At 32.8% G+C, this 18,555-nt stretch overlaps 1 protein-coding gene across 6 annotated transcripts in view; it reads left to right on the top strand.

Annotated features, from left to right (window-relative positions):
• The window catches only part of LG09H18orf54 (linkage group 09 C18orf54 homolog), a 24,370-nt gene extending 5,815 nt beyond the window's left edge, over window positions 1–18,555 (top strand). For 3 of the 6 annotated variants that reach the window (XM_074339957.1, XM_019721964.2, XM_074339953.1), the window contains exons 6-9: window positions 1,805–1,907; window positions 7,793–7,924; window positions 9,326–9,396; window positions 15,758–18,555. In XM_074339957.1, the coding sequence (XP_074196058.1) occupies window positions 1,805–1,907; window positions 7,793–7,924; window positions 9,326–9,396; window positions 15,758–15,830 (379 nt within the window). In that variant the 3' untranslated portion in view covers window positions 15,831–18,555. The other 3 variants (XM_074339954.1, XM_074339956.1, XM_074339955.1) reach the window with 3 other exon arrangements.

Genomic DNA, 18,555 nt, shown 5'->3' with positions numbered 1-18,555 from the left:
GACTATAATAATTGGTTTGCAATCCCAGTTCTGTCACTTCCTCATTAAGACCTTGTGCAAGTTATGTCTACTTTGTACAACTTCTACTTTGTACAAGTCCTTCCACTTTGGGGTTGTTGTGAGGATTCAGTTGATTAGAAAATGTAAGGTACTTAGGACAGTTTTTGACTACTGAATGATCTCTTTTGTAAATTGTAATGGTGGTGGTGATTATCCAGAATATTTTTTTTCCTTTGTTTAGCTTCATTTCTCAATTGTTGGTTCAATGATACATATTTTTTAATGGGTTAATAATTATTATAGCTCATTTAATTCTTAAATTTATCTTTCTTGTTTTTTGAATTTCTTATTTGTTGGTTTGTGTATTTGTAAAGTACCATAGCTGCAATATTTTGCTTTTAGTTGGAACCAAAATGGGTGAGCAAATAGTATCAGGCATTTTAAGAGTAAAATTTTTTAATGCATTCAATGTATTTTGTAATTAGGTAATATAACTTTTGACTAATGTAATTATTATCATCAGTGGTTTGACCCAGGACCTTGCATACAGTAGTTTTTAGAAGGTTGAATTCATATAAGAATAGGTATGTTTGTATATAAAATCAGTGATGGATTGTGAGAGAGGAATAGACCTGGCCTCAGTGTGACATTGACAAATTATTATCAATCTGTCATAAAAATAAAAATCGACCTAGAAATGCACAAGGTAGTATACTAAAAGATTGAACACAACCACAGCCAGATAATTCCTTTTTTGTTTGTTTAAGTTTCTGTAATGGAAAATTTCAAACAAATATAAAAGTAGAACAATAGTATAATGAATCCCTATGTACCCAGCACCTATCTTCAATGATCAGGTAAATTTTTTTGATGATGATGGGTGGATGTATAAACTCTTAGTAAAGAATGGTAGAAAAAACTACTGGGAGCTATAAAAAAACTCATAGTGAATTTCAAATCAAATCAATAATGAAATGCTGCTAATAAGAAAAAAATAGCATATTGATATATAAATGAGAGAGCGATAGAATGAGTTTTTTCTCTGTGACTAATAGAATTTTGGTTTGGGGAAAATTCTTACTTTTGCTGGGACTACCCTTCTACCCCATGAACATCAAGAAAGAAATTAATATTTATGGAGCACTTGTTAAACGTATCAGGTACATAGAGTTAATTTATGCAATACTTCTGTGAGATAAGTGGACTACAAATGTAGAAACTGGAGTTTGGATAATTAAGTTACGTAGGGTCATATAGTGAGTGGGATTGGGATTTGAACTCAGTTTTAATTTCAAAATTGATTTTTTCCCACTCTAATCTGTCCTCTACGTTAGTGTTAGTTCTGGAGAGGGATGTCTGTCTTATTGTTGTGATGTGGAAGAGCATATATAACTGCCATCCCAGTAGAAAATCTTATAAATTTGTGGGGGTTTTGTATATTATCATTGGGTAACTAACAGTGTTTAATTGGGAAAATGTACTGCTTATTTCAGACAACTGAGCTTTTGGAACCTAGCCTATAGTTGAAGGCTTATTTATTTAGTTGATAACTAATGTCTTTAATTTCTTTATAGTTTTTCCTTAAAGTTTTCAAGGAGAAGCAAGGAGATGGGGAGGGTTAGTTTTGGTATCAGAACTAGGGAGAAAATGAGGGACTTACCAAGCAACATCAATAGGAATCATACATATAATGGTCCTTTCTTTGTGATCATTTGTATTTAAATGATAACCATTCAGTTATATACAGTCTAATGTTTATAAATTGGGAACTTAATTGCTGTCTTGTATCTTAAATTCTGTTTAGCAAATCTCCTGTTCCTGTTAATTCTGATGACAGTCCTCAGCAAGCTTCAAGTGCAAAGTGTGCTGAAGCGTTCCCTGAAGACTTTTTAGATAATGATAATCAGGTGGGTGAAGTTAATTTTTTAAACTTATTAAAAGATTACTAATATATAGATATTAATTTCTATGTTATCTATATTCTATGAAATAAAAAATGACCCAAATCCCCTCTTCCCCAACACATCTAGGAAACCATCACTCGTAGAATTATTGATAATTTTATTTTAGTATTCTAAAGTGGAGGGGCCTGGGATATAAGCGATTGAGCTTAAATCGTCATTATAATGTTTTGTTTTGTTTTCTTTTCTGGAAAACATAAAACAGACCATTACAGAGTAAATCATATTTTCCCATAGGGCAGTTGATAATTGAGAGTTGTGTTGCTAAGATAGAATTATAAATTTAAATAATTTAAAATGGGAAAGTTAATGATATATAATTTGATTAAGAAATATAAGCCATGGTGTTAAATATTGAAATAATACTTTTGGGATCTCAACATCTGGAAGATTTGAGAGGGTGAATAGACAAAATAAAAATTAGCTAAAAAATTTAATAAAATGTCTTTTTTTCTCCATTGAAATTTACTAGAGAAAGTTGAGGCTGTCAGAATAGTTCTGACCTTAGACCTCCATATAAGATGCTATAGCAGATGCTGGGTAAGTGTAGCTTAATTATCAAATATTTATTTGACAAACATTTGAGTACCAAGCACTATTCTAGAAATTATATTCCTAGTTGTGAATAAGAGACAGGAAATCCTTGTCTCGGCTTTTCTTTTTTTTTTTTTTTTTTTTTCAATTTTTATTGGGTAACAGTGTATTTTTTCCAGGGCCCATCAGCTCCAAGTCGTTGTCCTTCAATCTAGTTGTGGAGGGTGCAGCTCAGCTCCAAGTCCAGTCGCCGTTTTTCAATCTAGTTGCAGGGGACGCAGCCTACCATCCCATGCGGGAATTGAGCCAGCGACGTTTTTGTTAAGAGCTCGCACTCTAACCAATGGAGCTATCCGGTTGCCCCCCCGCCCCTTTTTTTAAATTCCAGTTGGAGAGAGAAGCAAAAATAGAACATTTAGTATATAAGGGAGTACTATAAGTATTATGAAGAAAAATGGATTGGGATAGAGAAATGAGGGTAGTTTTAGATAGGGTAGTCAGGAATGGCCTGTCTAACGAGGTGATATTTGAGCAAAAACCTAAAATGAGTGAATAAGCCAAGTATCCATGGGGAAATAACTTTACGTGTAGAGGTAATAGTAAGTGCGTGTTCAAGGAATATCAGAGTCCAGTCAGTGTACCTCAGTCAAAAGGAATGAGGGAAAGAATGCTAAGAGGTAGGTGACGAGGAGCCAGATCATGTAGGGTCTTGAGAGCTATGGAATGAAGACTGTACATTTTTGAGTCATAAGTCACTGGAGGAATGAAATGATCAGATCTACATTTAAAATGTAAAATGGCAGCTGTATGGAGCATAGACTTAAGAGGAGCTGGAGAAGGAGCAGAAAAGTTGAGAGGCTTTTGCAGTCTTTCAGGGTAGGGATTGTAGAAGCGTGGAATAACGGTGCATTGGAGGTGGACGGAAATTGTTAGACTTGGGATGCGTTTTGAAGATAGACCTGCTATGATGGAGTTAGAGAGGATTCAAAGAATGAATCCAGGATGTTTGAGCCAAGCAACTAAAGGATTGGGTGGTGCCATTTACTTAAATAAGGAGCACTGGTAGGGGAACAACTTCACTGAAGTTTTTTTAGGTTTGAGATGGATGAGTGTTAAATACCGACCAACCGTCCCTTTCCCCTTGCTCATACACATCCATTTTCCCGTGATCATACACACATAACCTCATTACCAGAGTGTTTTTACTTGTTTGTTTTTAATTTATGTATATAGAAAGTTGTGAAAAAGATACAGATAGTTCCTGTTACCGTTCTCCCAGCTTCCCTTATGTTAACATCTCACCATAATGATCACAAATGGAATTAACTTAGGCACAATACTTACTCTAATTTTACCAGTTTTTCTATCAAGGTCTTGTTTCGGGATCCAATCCGAGATTCAACGTTACAATTAGTTGTCATGTCTCCGTAACCTACTTCAGTCTGTTAAAATGCCCTGTCTTTCCTTGTCTGTCATGACCTTGACACTTTTGAAGAGTACTGGTCAGTTGGCTGTTTTGTAGATAATTCCTCAATTTGGGTTTGTCTAAAGTTTTCTCATGATTAGAATGAGGTTTATGCATTTTGGCAAGAATGCAGCAGAAATTATGCTATGCCCTTCTCAGTGCATCAGATCAGAGGGCTCATGATCTATTGATCTTAGTTTGTGCCACTGTAATAAATATGCCAGAGACTGGGTGGTGGCTTAACCAACAAACATTTCTCATGGTTCTGGAGGCTGAGAAGTCTAAGGTGAAGGGGTCTGATGAGATTCTGCTTCCTAGTTTGAAGATGGCCATCTTCTCCATGTGTTCTCACATGGCAGACAGAAGAGAGGAAGCAAGCTCTCTTGTATCTGTTCTTAAAAGGGCACAAATTCCATTCATGGTGGCTCCACCCTCATAACTTAATTACCTCGCAAACACTCCTCCTCCAAATACTATCACATTGGGATTAGGCTTGAACATATGAATTTTAGGGGGACAAGCGTTCAGTCCATAGCAACATGTTAATACAATAATATAATAATATGAGATGTGATCAAAAAATATGGTGAATGTTGCTGCTGAGTGCCATCCAATGGAAAGGCAGGGATCTTCAACATGGGAAGTGGCACATTGAATCTTAGTAACAGTGTGTGACAAATTTCAACTTGTTTGGTGCAGTCAGTCAGGTGTAAGCTATAGTTGAGAGAAGGTGTGTTTTAAAGTATACTCTAAATCATTGATCATGAACAATGTATTAACAAGAAATTTTGTTTTAAACTGCAAAAAAGTACTAAAGAAACACACGAAATGTTAAAATTAGTTTATGGTGATGCTGCAGTGACCATGAAGACGGTTTACAAGTGGTTCGAGTGATTCGTAATGGTTGTGAATTGATTGAAGACAGGAGAGATCGGGTCATCCTTCAACATTAAAAACCCAAGAGAATGTTGAAAGAGTAAGCAAAATGATTTGATCAAACAGGCGATTGACTATTAGGCACATTTCTGAGGAGCTGAACATCTCTTATGGTTCCTTTCAAAGCATTTTAACAACAGATTTGAACATGAGTGCGAAATTTGTTCCACACATTTTGACTGTGGAACAAAAGCAACATCATTCGTTAGTGTCATTGGAGTTACATGATCATGCCACTTCAGATTCCAGCTTTTTGAGACATGTCATCACAAGAGATGAAACTTGAGTCTACGAGTATGGTTATGATCCTGAAACCAAGGTTCAGCGTTCTCGATGGAAATCACCCAGTTCTTCTCATGCGGAAAAAGCTCATCAGTCAAGATCTAATATCTAGGTGATGTTAATCGTGTTTTTTGACCTTGATGGAATTGTGCAAGCTGAGTTTATACCCAGAAACACTATGGTGAACTCTGAAAATTATAAGGGCCTATTAGAGCGCTTAAGAAACGTTATGCATAGAAAATAGCCCGAGAAATGGGCAAACAGTTTCATCTTCCCTGATGACATTGTTCTGTGTCACACATCGCTGCTGGTACAGCAATTTCTGTCAAAAGCATTACGGTATGACGTCACGTTATTCACCGATTTGGCATCAGGTACTTCTGGCTCTTCCGCAAAGTCAAAATGACCATGGGAGGTAAATGTTTTGAATCGATTCAGGATATCGAGGCAGCCATGACAGCACAACTAAAGATACTCACAAAAGAGGACTTCCAGAACAGCTTCAGAAAGTGGCAATAATGATGGGATAAGTGTGTTCGAAGCAAGAGGGAATGTTTTGAGGGGGGGATTAATGGCAATGCGTCTTTTACTGTAATTTTTTAAAAGTGTAAACATTCACTGTATTTTGTGATCACACCTCTTATATAAAGTTATAATAACATGTTAAAACTTGTTCTGGTGATCTTGAACACCTGGTATCTACTGGCTTTCTCTCTAGTAAAATTACAGTTTCCCCTTGTAATAGTAAATATCTTAGGGGACCTACTTAAGACTATACAAATGGTCTCAAACGTTCATTCACTGATTTTAGTATCCATTGGTGGATCTTGTCTTCTACATTATCAATTGAAATTCTTGTGTAATGAAGAGTTCCTTCTCCCCCATTTATTTATTAAATTATATCAGGAGGGACTAATAGATAACTATTCTAGATTGTAATACAGTATTATTATTTATTTATTGATCAAATTGTTGCAGTTTAGGCCATAAGGAGTTTTTTAGGTTGGCTCCTCACTGTGTCCTTACATGGCCTTTCCTCAAGCTCTCAGGTTTCTCTTCTTGCAAGGATACTAATCCTTTGGTATCAAAGCCCCACCCTTATAACCTCGTTTAACCTTAATTACCTCCTTACAGCCCTGCCTTCAAATACAGGCACATTTGAGGTTAGGGCTTCAACATGAATTCTGGGGACACAATTCCATCCTTAGCATCATATCAAAGAATCATATATGTCCTCTGTGACTGGCTTATTTCACTTAGCATTGTGTCTTCAAGGTTCATCCATATTGTATCATGTGTCAAAATTTCCTTCCTTTCTTAGACTGAATTGTATGTATATACCGTGTTTCATTTATCCAGGCATCTGATGGACACTTGGGTTGCTTCCACCTTTTGCTGTTGTGGATAATGCTGTTATGACCTGGGTATACAAATATCTGTTTGAGTCTTTGCTTTCACTTCTTTGGGTATATAATCAGAAAGGGAATTGCGGGGTCATATGGTAATTCTATGCTTAATATTTAAGGGATTGCCATAGTATTTTCTATAGCAGCTGCATCATTTTACATTCCCACATCATTTGTTTCTTACATCCTGTTCATATAGCTGTGGAGAGTGGCTTTAAAATCTTTAGCCGCTATGCTTAACTTTGAATCTCTTCACCAGTGAGAACCCACTTCTAATATTCTTATGCTAGTCAACAACTTCTAGATTTGAAGTTTAAATAGTACACACATTACATTGCCTGTGTGGAAATATGTTAAGTTACAGACATCTTAAGCTTAATTGTCACTTTGTGGATAGTCGTCAGAACACAGCAACTCATTTGAAAGATATAAAAATTATAGGTTGATAGACTTTTTAAAAAGAAGGTTAAAAATATCCCTTACAGATTCTCTTAAAAGAATTTGGACTAGCTTTTTTGGCTCAGTGCTATTTATTGCCTTCTTTGGATGCAGGAAAGACCAGTGATAATTGAGGTATGAGTGTTTTTTGGGGTAGCAAGTAATGTGTGGCCAGCGTTGAAGAAGTGGAAAAGCAGCATTCTCTGTGTGAAAACATTTAAAAGTGTGCAGAGAATACTGTATTTGAAATTCTAGTCCTTGCTCAGCTGATAATCAGCTTCATCTACACACTTGAAAAGAGGATGTTGGCTTATCTACTCTCTGGGAACCTTTCAGTTCTTTCTGAAAATCTATGATTTTAAACATGCTAAATGGATGCAATTGCAAATGTAAACATGTACTATTTGTTTTAAAAGAGCAAACAAAGACTAGAAAGAATATGCCAACCTGTTTATAATGATTGGCTCTAAGTAACTTCATCTTGGGACTGGGTAAGGGGAGGTGATGAGTTACATACAATTTTTATTTTTTATTTTTATTAAAGGAGGGCGCAGTTCACAGGGGATCGAACCGGCAACCTTGGTGTTATTAGCACCGTGCTCTAACCAACTGAGCTAAATGGCCACCTCTAATTTTGATTTTTTAAAAACACTTTATTGACATGCATTGTTTTCATTTTTGCATTAATTTTATAATGGGGGAAATAATACAAAATACAATGTTTTGCCCCCAAATTTGGGTGGTTAATCACTCATCTGTTTTAACCTTAGAACTGTACCCTTTCTGGAGGAAAACATCATGGTCCTGTTGAAGCCCTAAAACAAATGTTATTTAATCTTCAAGCAGTACAAGAAAGTTTTAATCAGAATAAAACCACAGAGCCAAAAGGAGAAATTAAGCAAGTAAGCACAAACTTGATTTATGAATTGAAATCTGTGAAGAGATAAGATTTCTTTTCCAGGTCTTTTTTAGTTAGATCTCTGTTTTTATGTTAATACACAACACATACTGTAGAGTTGTACTATTTTTTTCCGAATTGAGAAAAATTGTACTGTTTTACTCAAATTGAATAGTATTACTGTATTGAATATTACTGTATTGAATTGAATACTAGGGGTATACTGTAGTTGTATACCCCTGAATGGATTGTTTTATTTATGATTAGAAATACAACATCTTATTGAGATATGAAGATAATATTGTACAACTACAGTATGAAAGGATTGTCAGAGTTGTTTTTTTAATGCCCTACAAAATTATTCTATATAGTCTAACATATTTACAATTGGGGAGATCTGGAAATCCTTTTCAACATTAGACGTCTCCATATACCTTTGTCATCTGAAATTAAATTTTGTTACCATGTGTTTATTGACTTCTGAATACAATTAATGTAAAGTTTTATCTTAAAACCATTGTATTTTTGTATATTTCCTACGAATTTGGAAATCTTTCTGTTTTGGGCTGCTATATTGTAGGGGTTGAATTTTCTTCACAGTGGCATAGTATTTATGAATATAGAGTTTATATTCTCCCAAGTCTGATTGTAAGTTCTAATTCTGCCACTTACTTGCAAGTGCAATATTTGTATCTCTTTAAGTTTAATTTTCTCTTCTGTAAAACGAGGTTGTTGAGAAATTGAGATAAATTATGTAAAGTGATTATATTATGGTGTTTGGCACCTGATAAAAACTTAATAAATACCTTATTGTTAAAATAATTATTTTCTAATAAAAACTTACTAAAATTAAATAACAATACTTAAATTATTTAAAAATAATACCTTAAAAACACTTAATAAATGTTTTTATTGTTATTGTTTCTTTTGTTATTGTTATTCAGTAGAGCTTTATGAAATTCAGTTTTATTACAAATGAGTAGGTCAGCTCTTGGGAACTATCATAGCCCGCTCATTTGAGTTGTATTTCTTAATTTTTCTCTTTATATTCTAATGATCATAACATTAACATACAGCATGTAATCTGTCCTTTTCCTTTTAAACCTTATTGAGTCATAACCTAGTTCAGTAAAGTCATAATTTTAAGTCAAGATTTGATTTTTTGACATACATTTAGAAGCATACTTTAGGACAATTGAAAGATGAATCTAAATGGTAGTTGTATTTTTAGAAGAAAGGGAAAATAAAAATATTACTGCTTCACTGAAAATTATTTGCTAGAATTATTTCATTGGAAATGAAGATGATATTTTTAATGTTCTTTTAAATCACATTAAATAGCATTTAAGTTTATAATTATATAATATTTTCAGTATTTTGTTGTATTTGGTATTTTTAATAATAGGTTTCAGAAGATGATTTCTCCAAATTACAATTGAAGGAAAACATGGTTCCTATTACTAGGTCACTTCAAAAGTAAGTATTCTCTACTAATTTCTGAAAATATGGATACAAATCCATTTTAGCCATCCCTTTGATTAAAATCAGAAAGTTACAGGATGGAATTAAGTAATTCTAAGGATAGAGTAGGTATATTTAAGCTTCTTGAAACATATTGTTTAGTTCTGAAGTTTTCTGTTAGACCCGTGCTCTTTCCTATTTAAAATGTTCTTAGGACCTAATGAGATAACCTTAGACATCTAAAATATAATGAACATGAATGGCCTAATGAGATTCTCTTTTCATTTCTGAACAATAGCAATAATTTGAGATAGTATTGTAGTGGATATTCTGGAAGAACAACTTGTTCATGAAATGTGTTTTCATATATTTCCTCTAGAATAAATATAATAATTATAAATATCATTTGACATATTTCCACAGAAATTTTAGTTACTATTTCTTAGTTATATTATCTGAAGTTAAAAAATGGGGAAGAATACAAGTCTTTCCTTATTGGCAGAAGGGAGGGGTATTATGGGTTTGGTGTATGAATTTGAAGTTCCCTCAGTAGATGGTGTACTAAGCTTAGGAAATGATAAGATTAAAATTTTTCACTTTTCTAACACCATTTCACTTGGCTGTAAGTGGGGCTAAACAAATCACGTCTACCTTTTTGTCCTTTCAGAATTTGCTTAGGATTCTGTTATCTAAGGAAGCAGTGGAAAAGTGAAACATTAGATGTAAACTAATGAGTAATTGTCATGGTATATACATATACATACACACGCACATACACACACACACATATATGTAGTTTTCATAGTTTAAAAAATATATATCTGTATGATTTTTCCCTCACCACTTAATTTATAGTCTGGGTAGAAATAATGGATAGTTTGCCATAGTAGTTTGATGTAGTGCCCCATACCTAGTAGGACTCAGTAAATAATGATAGTAACTAATATTTATTGAACATTTACCAAGTGTCAGTGTTCTAAGTGTTTTTTAATGTAATTCATGTGCTCTTAACCCTATGAGGTTAAGTACTACTATTATAATACAGATCAAGTAATAAAAAACAATCAAGTAATAAAGTAAATTTTGTAAGGTTACAGACTGTATTTTGCCGTGTATAATGTGCACCTTTTCCCCCAAATTTATGAGGGAAAAATAAGGATGCACATTATACATGGGTAGCACTAATTCCGTATCTATATAAATGTTTTTAAGTCTTTTATTTATGCTTATGAGTTAAAAGTGTAACTCTAGAAATCAATAATGATATCTATAAGCAAAATAATACCCTGGAATACAATAATAGCTTTTGTTGAACTTACGACAAGCTTGCAATCAAAATAATCTCGGCCAACAATTCAACAAAATGAAACGAAGAGCGATGTATTGTTGTCCACAGAGTGACTCTTGACTTGATAAGAGAGGTGATGCGGACTTTATTACCGTAGGGTGAACAGCGCGACATTTCATACACTTTAGGCAGGAGCTAGCAATCTAGCTGATATTTTTACAAAAATCGTGGAAAACCTTTTGGAAAATTAAAATGAAAGATCCTTTTTTCCCTGAAAGTTTGGGCAAAAAACGTGGGTGCGCATTATACACAGGAGTGCTTTATACACAAAATACGATAGCTACGGTAGTAATAAGTAGGACTAGGATTCATACCAGACAGTCTGATTCTATAAGCTGTTTTGCTAACACTTATTAATGGTAGTGATGCATTATCCATTTATACTACCGTGTTTCCCCAAAAATAAGACCTAGTCAGACCATCAGCTCTAATGCGTCTTTTGGAGCAAAAATTTATATAAGACCCGGTCTAATATAAGATGCGGTTTTATATTATAATAAGACTGGGTCTTATGTTAATTTTTGCTCCAAAAGATGCATTAGAGCTGATGGTTCAGCTAGGTCTTATTTTCGGGCAAAATGGTAGATGCAGAGCCTCAGTTAATTAGGATAAAAATCTCATTCTGCTATAAAATTTAAAGTAGATGACCTCAAGCTTTCTATTGCTCTTAAAAGCATTGAAACTGAACTTGTATCACAGACTTAAATGTGTTCATTACAGTATATATCCTGGACGATATTTTGCTTGGTGAAAATGAACACTGGGCCTTAAGTAATTAAACGTCGAAAAAAATTGATACTGATTGTGGGTGCTTTTACCATTTGCCAGAATTTTTTAATAGTAGTTTCTTTTTTCTAGTTTAGATAATCAATTGTCTTGCCTACGTATAGAATGCCATTTTTAGACAGGAAGATTCATATTTTATTGATGGCTTTTAGCATTGATTCTGTTCGATTAGCTGAAGCAATCTTAACTTGACTTTTACTTTACATTTCATATTATGAATGAGACATTTGTACTGTCATGATGTAAGTTTAGGCATACAAAAGCATGTTAGTACATTTTTTCACTATTTTCAGTCTGTAGATTGAGATTTTGTAAAGGACAATTTAAAGTCAGTTCAGTCTCAGAATTCCTCTTTCTAGACTGCAAAATGTTCTGGGTAGGTTTATGATCACCTTTTCGTATTTTAAAATAAATAGACTCAGCTTCTTCAAAAGGTAGATTATTCCTTAAGTGCTTGCTTTAATGACCTTTCCTAGGGTGCAAGTCCTATTATGTCTCTCTCCATTTCTCAAATAACGGTTTTTGTTTTGAACAGTTTGGATTGCTAAGCAGTTTTAAAATATCTTTCGTTACCCTTGGGAAACTCCAAGCTCTTATTATGGGTTCTGTTTTCTCCCTTGGACACTCAGTTTTCTTATATTCTTCCATTAAAAATAGCTGTTCTCTATACTTCATTGGACCTGAAATATAAATGACTGATAGCAGCTTAAAATGTTATTTTTTCCAGAGGGATTTTGCTTTAGTAGGAATCAAAACTATAATTGTTCCGCATCCCTATAATACTTAGCTTTATTTTATGCATTTATATATTAAAACCTCAATAAAAAGTTATTAACTGAAATATCCATAAGAGAAATCTGTTAAGTGTATGAAAAAAAATTGTAGTTTTTGAGCAAGGGTCTTTTCTAGAATCTTTTATTGTTTCATGTAAGCCATCAGCCAAGGCTGGTTTGAAGAATGAGCAGTAGTATATTGCTCATATACAATAAAGGTAAGCAATAGTAGACGATTGCAGAATCATCCAAAAATAATTTGTATTTGGCTTTGTGATGTGTTGTATATATAATTTGGAAATGAAGGTGTAAGATTTTGTAATTCTCAATATTAAAGGCCATGATTTGAAGACGAAACTTGATAGCTAGAAAGTTGCCGTTTTTTATCAGTTCTTTTTTCCTGCTTAATTTTCTGGTCTTCATTCTATAGTAGAGAGAGAGAAAATTACCTTTCAGACTTGCAAAACAACCTAAAGCAAAGATTTTTTTTTGTTCTAATGTACTCAGACTTTGCTTCATAGAGTGGTAGGCAGTTTGTTCTGAAAAGTTTTTTCATTCTGTTCTTCCTGAGTACTAAGCTGAATATAGACCAGTAAATAGTATTTAAAGAGAGTAGTCAGTATAGTAGTACTGAAAGGAAACCAAAGGCAAAATACCAATAAGTAAATTAAGATATAGTTTAAATTGCTTTCATATGTTCAGTCTATTATTGAGTTTCTTTGGGTGGATTTGTATTTACTTTAATGCTCATCAATAAATTGTCACAATAAGAAATGAGTTTCTTTTATTTCATTTTTTCAGGTAAATGACTACCCAGTGTTGTAGCATAACTCTTAAATTGATGTTTTCCCCATTAGCCTGTTTTTTTCACTTTTGTAGAGAAGAAAATCAAGAATAATTTCCTTCTACAATTTTATCCTCCACGTCTCCCTACATATGTCTTTGAAATAGCAGTCACTTTTGATAGCCTCTTCTCTAAGTAGATTGTTTTATTTTCAGTAAGGTAGGTAAAGGTTAAATGAAAGGAACTGCCAGCTGATTGTGTAGCAAGGTAGGGGGACTGAAATTTCATTTCTATTTAGCTTTTTTTCCCTTCCCATCATTCCACACTTGACCTTTCCCCTCTTCTCTCCTTTCTCCCTGACGTTGTTTTTTAAAGGCTTACAATAAACTACATAGAACTGGAAGGGAAATTAGTTATATTGAATTATAGTTATGAAAATATTAAAATAAATTTCTGATTAGTAATATGTGGTTATTAATCCGTTTAAAATAAGACAATACATTTAAGATACAGGCAATTTTTAATTTATTTTGTAAAAACATAATTTGTATGAAGGCCTTTTTTACAGCTTGAATAAAAACATTAACCATGGTGTGGGCTTTTACTTACCTTTCATATGTTGATCAGACAATTAGAGAAAGGGAATATTGAAAAGAATTGATGTCTGAGTCACCAGTGAGACCTCACTATTTAGTGGATGAATAACTAGGCTTAAAGTTGTCTGATAGTTGGTCAGTTATGTCATAGAAACTTTTGGACTGTAGACGGAAAGACTTAGATTACGTATGTCCTAGCAGTGGGTTTAATATCTATTACAATTTTGAGCTATAGTCTAAGTATAAAAGAACTTTGAGATTCCTGCAATGACTATAATATGATATGAAAATATCTGATTTCTGTGGCATATGAGGTCATAGATTTTGGTGTGTTGCTTACATTCATAATGGAAGGAAATGCTAATTTACAGATAGCATTTACTGAAAATAAAGATGAGGATTTTTTTCCCCCTCATTCAGTTTCATAGACCCTCTAAATCCAAAGGATCTATGGTCCTTTGAGTTGTAAACATGAGATTCTAGCCACTTGCCTTTTCTTTCTCTTGAATCACAGGTAGTTAAACAACAAACCTGAAAAGAAAAAGGAAGATGAGTTTCCAAGTATATTTACAAATTATCTTTTTTCTCATAAGTATGTGTCTCTAGGAAGAAAATAGTTCTTTAGGTAAAGAGCTATTACTGAAGGATGTAGAAATGACAGGGTGTAGTTAGTTTTAGGGAGTAGTTAGTTTTACCCCTGATTATTTAGTAACTGGGTGAGTTGTCATTTAGTTAATGGAGATGAGAATCTCAAAAATTAATTGAAGTTGCCAAAAGGGTGGCAGAATCCATATTCTTACTACGTTTGAATAAAAGTGTCCAAGAAAGAGAAATGGGAAATAGATATAATGCAGTAATTAACACTGCCGTGTTTCCCTGAAAATAAGACCTAGCCAGACAGTCAGCTCTAATGCGTCTTTTGGAGAAACAATTAATATAAGACCCAGTCTTATTTTACTATAAGACCAGGTATAATATAATATAATATAATATAATATAATATAATATAATATAATATAATATAATATAATATAATATAATATAATTAATATAATATAATATAAATGTAAGACTAGGTCTTATATTAATTTTTCCTCCAAAAGACGCGTTAGAGCTGAGTGTTCAGCTAAGTCTTATTTTTGGGGAACCACAGTACTAGTTTTCTCCACCTCTTTATACTGAGTAAAGTGAAAGATGTATTTTATTTGATATACATTTATTGAATCTGTGTTAGAGTGCTGTAGTTACTACCTTTCAGCTTGCCTTAGAAATAAACCATTAGAGATTACTGCACACATTGTTACATTATTTCTATTTTTCTTGGTCTCTTAGTAGAGATCTGAAATACGATTGATTGAAATTTTTTGAGTGGCCCTGTAGGACCTGTAGGGTAGGGGAGAAGAAAAACTCAAACAGTCTTTTTAGAGGAAGACTAGAAAGTTAAGGGTCTCTCTCTCCCTGTTTTGTTTGAAGGATGATTGAATTTTCTCCACTGATACCTGACAAAATTTTAGATTTATTTTAGAGAAAAACCAGGTTGTTGTTATACTACATTATTCAACATAATTGTCATTTGTTTTCTCCACGCTCAGTTTCCTCAGAACTGTAACTTATCTTTCAGTGCTGTTTGTAATTTTGCTATCTTGAATGTACATGTTAAATGTGAACTATGTACTTTATTTCTTAAATGATATACACAGTATACCAAAAGAAAAGCTATCATTTCACAGATCTGTTGTGAAAATTATGTGAAAAAAATATTTTAAATGTGATACAAATGATACCTATTATTGTTCCTTATTGATCTTACTTGGCAAATTTTGAAAAAACAAAATAACTTGAATGTCAACAATATAATTTTTACAGTAAGTGTTTATAGAATTTTAGATGAATTGTTTTAACCCTCAATTATTCAAATCTCAAAGTTTTAGAAGGAAAAATTCTCCAAGTTTGATACTTAAGTTACTCTATAAATTCATTCCTCATACTAATTTTGAAAATAAACAATGTAATCACCATATTTTCTGTCTGCGTTGCCTATTCAGTACTTAATATTGGTTTATAATGTATTTTATACTTTTTAATGAAGGGCTTTGCATCATTTATCTCGCCTGAGAGACCTGGTTGATGATACCAGTGGAAAACAGTCACCGAAAATGTGAAGAGGAAAATAAAAGTCTAACCAATAAATAGTCACCACAGAACAAAAATGTGTTTTTTTTCCTATTGCTTAAACTGACAAAATAATAATTATAAGCTATACATTATTCTGATTGGTTCAAGTATTATACATTTAAAAAACAAACAAACTTGAAAATGTCTGTAGGTTTTGTGACCTAGCCTTACTTTGTGCCAACATACCTGAATGTGAACCGGAAGGACTTACACCATGTCCTACAGTCTGACTTTGGACTCAGGTCAGCAAATGTCTAATATTCAGAGATGGATGATTTCTGTTCTTGGAGCTCACATGGACTTAACCTTCAGTCCTCATCGTTTTATCACCTGGTTCTGGATCATCAAGAAACTCGCACTGGTTTCTATCCAAAAGCTCTTAAGTTGAAATAGACTTTTGATATAGTCAGCATCCACTTTTGAGGAGCGTAAAGGACTATCAAAATTGTTATGGTGTACCTTATCGATATAGAAGTATGTAAAGTTTCATAAATCAAATATTTAAGATATGTTGTGTTTGCAGATAACAATTATGGGGCCGTTCAGTGCTAAAAGAAATGTGGTTTTCTGTTGTAAAATCCAGGAGAACCTCATTTAATTAATGCTTTGATTTTGATTTTCTGTAAGATAATCTTGATAATACTTGACAGTGTACAAAACATTTGGGGGGGGATATTTGAGAATTTAGCATTTTAATATTATATTATTTCCCAGATTTTAATTTTGGGGTTAGCTCGGACTAGTAAAAACTATGAGATCAGTGACCAATTGCTTTATGAAGTTTTGTAACTAAACTTAAAGAAAGTGAATATGGGAAATCAGAAAGCAACACTATTTTGAAGCTATTTTGTTAAGAGCCGAACTAACTAAAGCAATCTGTAGTCTAAAGTATGTCTCTACTTGAAAGTGAACAGAACTCTATAATTTTGCAGTTTCTACCAAGTGAATTTCTAGTAAGCAGGAAACATGTTTACCAAAAAGCTAAAAATTAAGTTATAAAGTGTGACTAATGAAGCATGTTAAAAAGCCTGATGAAATTAAAGAATATCTATCTATATATGCAAATACTACAAATTAACACTTTACCCAAATGGCAATATCTTTGCTAAGTAGCTTTATTGTCAAATAGGAATTTCTAAGTATATTGGGCCAAAGAATTTGCTTTTTTCCCCCCTCCAATTTGAAAGCACTATATGAGAACTTTGTTGTAGAACTTGCATGTCAAAAAACGTAGAGTGAACCTGTCTTGTTTCTTGGACAGTGAGTCAAGAGTCGTCATACTGTTCTTTTTGTCCAGTTTGAGAGTCACTACAATTAAGTTTGTTTTATTTTCTCTGTGGAGGTATTTCTGCCAGTGCCACACTATTTTCTGACTGAGGTCTTCTGCTTCACAGCTAATAGTTTGTATATAATTAAACAAAGCTTTACTTTGATGATTAAAATAAGGCTAGCTGTTAAAAATGCGGATTTTAAGTGGGTGAACATTAGGTGAATATGGTTTGATCGCTCTCCAGGCTTAGTGAAATCCACTATTAGACAGATTCTAAAGAAGGCGGAGAAGATAAAGATATCAGGTAATAAACTTCTAGTTACATATTATATATTGATCAGATATAATATGTAGTGTACTTAGAAAGCATCTCCAAAGGGATTATGCTGTAATAGCTCTGAATAGCACTGATTTGTAAGAATATATCTCCATACTAAAGAAGACAAGCCTGCTCTAAAAATTTATGTTATAACTAATGTTTTAAGAAATTTGATTATATTTACCAAAGGAGTATTTTCCTGTTGTTAAATATAGACCTTTAGTCTTTTACCTAAAAAGGGAATAAACTTTTCAAATGATTAATTTTAACCTTTTTAAAAAAATACGTAGAGTCAACTAAGAAAAAAACTTAAATGATAAATATTCAAGAAATTAAAGAATTGATGTAATTAAATGTTACGTATTTCAGTATTTTTTATTTTGAGATTTTCAGGGGGAAAAAGGAGACTACAGTATTGAGACTGCTGAATTGGGAACTTAAAGCAGATAATGAGAACAATTAGATTTTAAAAATTGCATTGTGAATATAAAATTGTATCAATCGTTTTCTTTTAGATATATTGAGAAATAGAAAAAAATATTTTAATAAGATTTAAAATTTTTAATTGGGTGTGAAAAACATTTAACAAACCTAATTCCAAAAATTATTTGATATCAAGGGATAAAAGTATGGTATATATGTGAAAATTCAAAACTCAAGTATATTTTCTTTATTATCAATAAGAACTCTTAAGTTTTTTTTCTGTGAAAATTCATTTCAGCTTCATAAAGATTTCTGACCAATTTGAGGAATTTTGTCTTCTTGGGTTTGAGTTTACGTCTCTCGTTATTTCTTGTTGAAATAAATGAATGTGGATTTTTTTGTATTTTGTATATAATGTTTATGATACTATATTGTTATACCAAAATTATGTATAGTACCAAAATGTTGCCTGAAGGTAAATCATGAAAAGATTCCTTTCCCCCACCTGTATTTTGAATACATGAAACCACACGTAGATTTGAATTTTTGTTTCATTTTTCCTGTTGTACTTTTCACTGTGTCTCAAAACCTATTTGCTGGAAGTGCTACACGAAGTGAACTTGCCAAAAGTCAAGTAGCATGAAAAGGAGACAAAAGAAGCCACAAAGCCAATAAAATTGATATTTTCTGAACAACTGAA

This window comes from Rhinolophus sinicus, linkage group LG09, assembly GCF_036562045.2.
Source record: "Rhinolophus sinicus isolate RSC01 linkage group LG09, ASM3656204v1, whole genome shotgun sequence".
NCBI lineage: Eukaryota > Metazoa > Chordata > Mammalia > Chiroptera > Rhinolophidae > Rhinolophus > Rhinolophus sinicus.
Note: the sequence above shows the minus strand (reverse complement) of the source record. Positions and strands in the feature narration are given on the sequence as shown.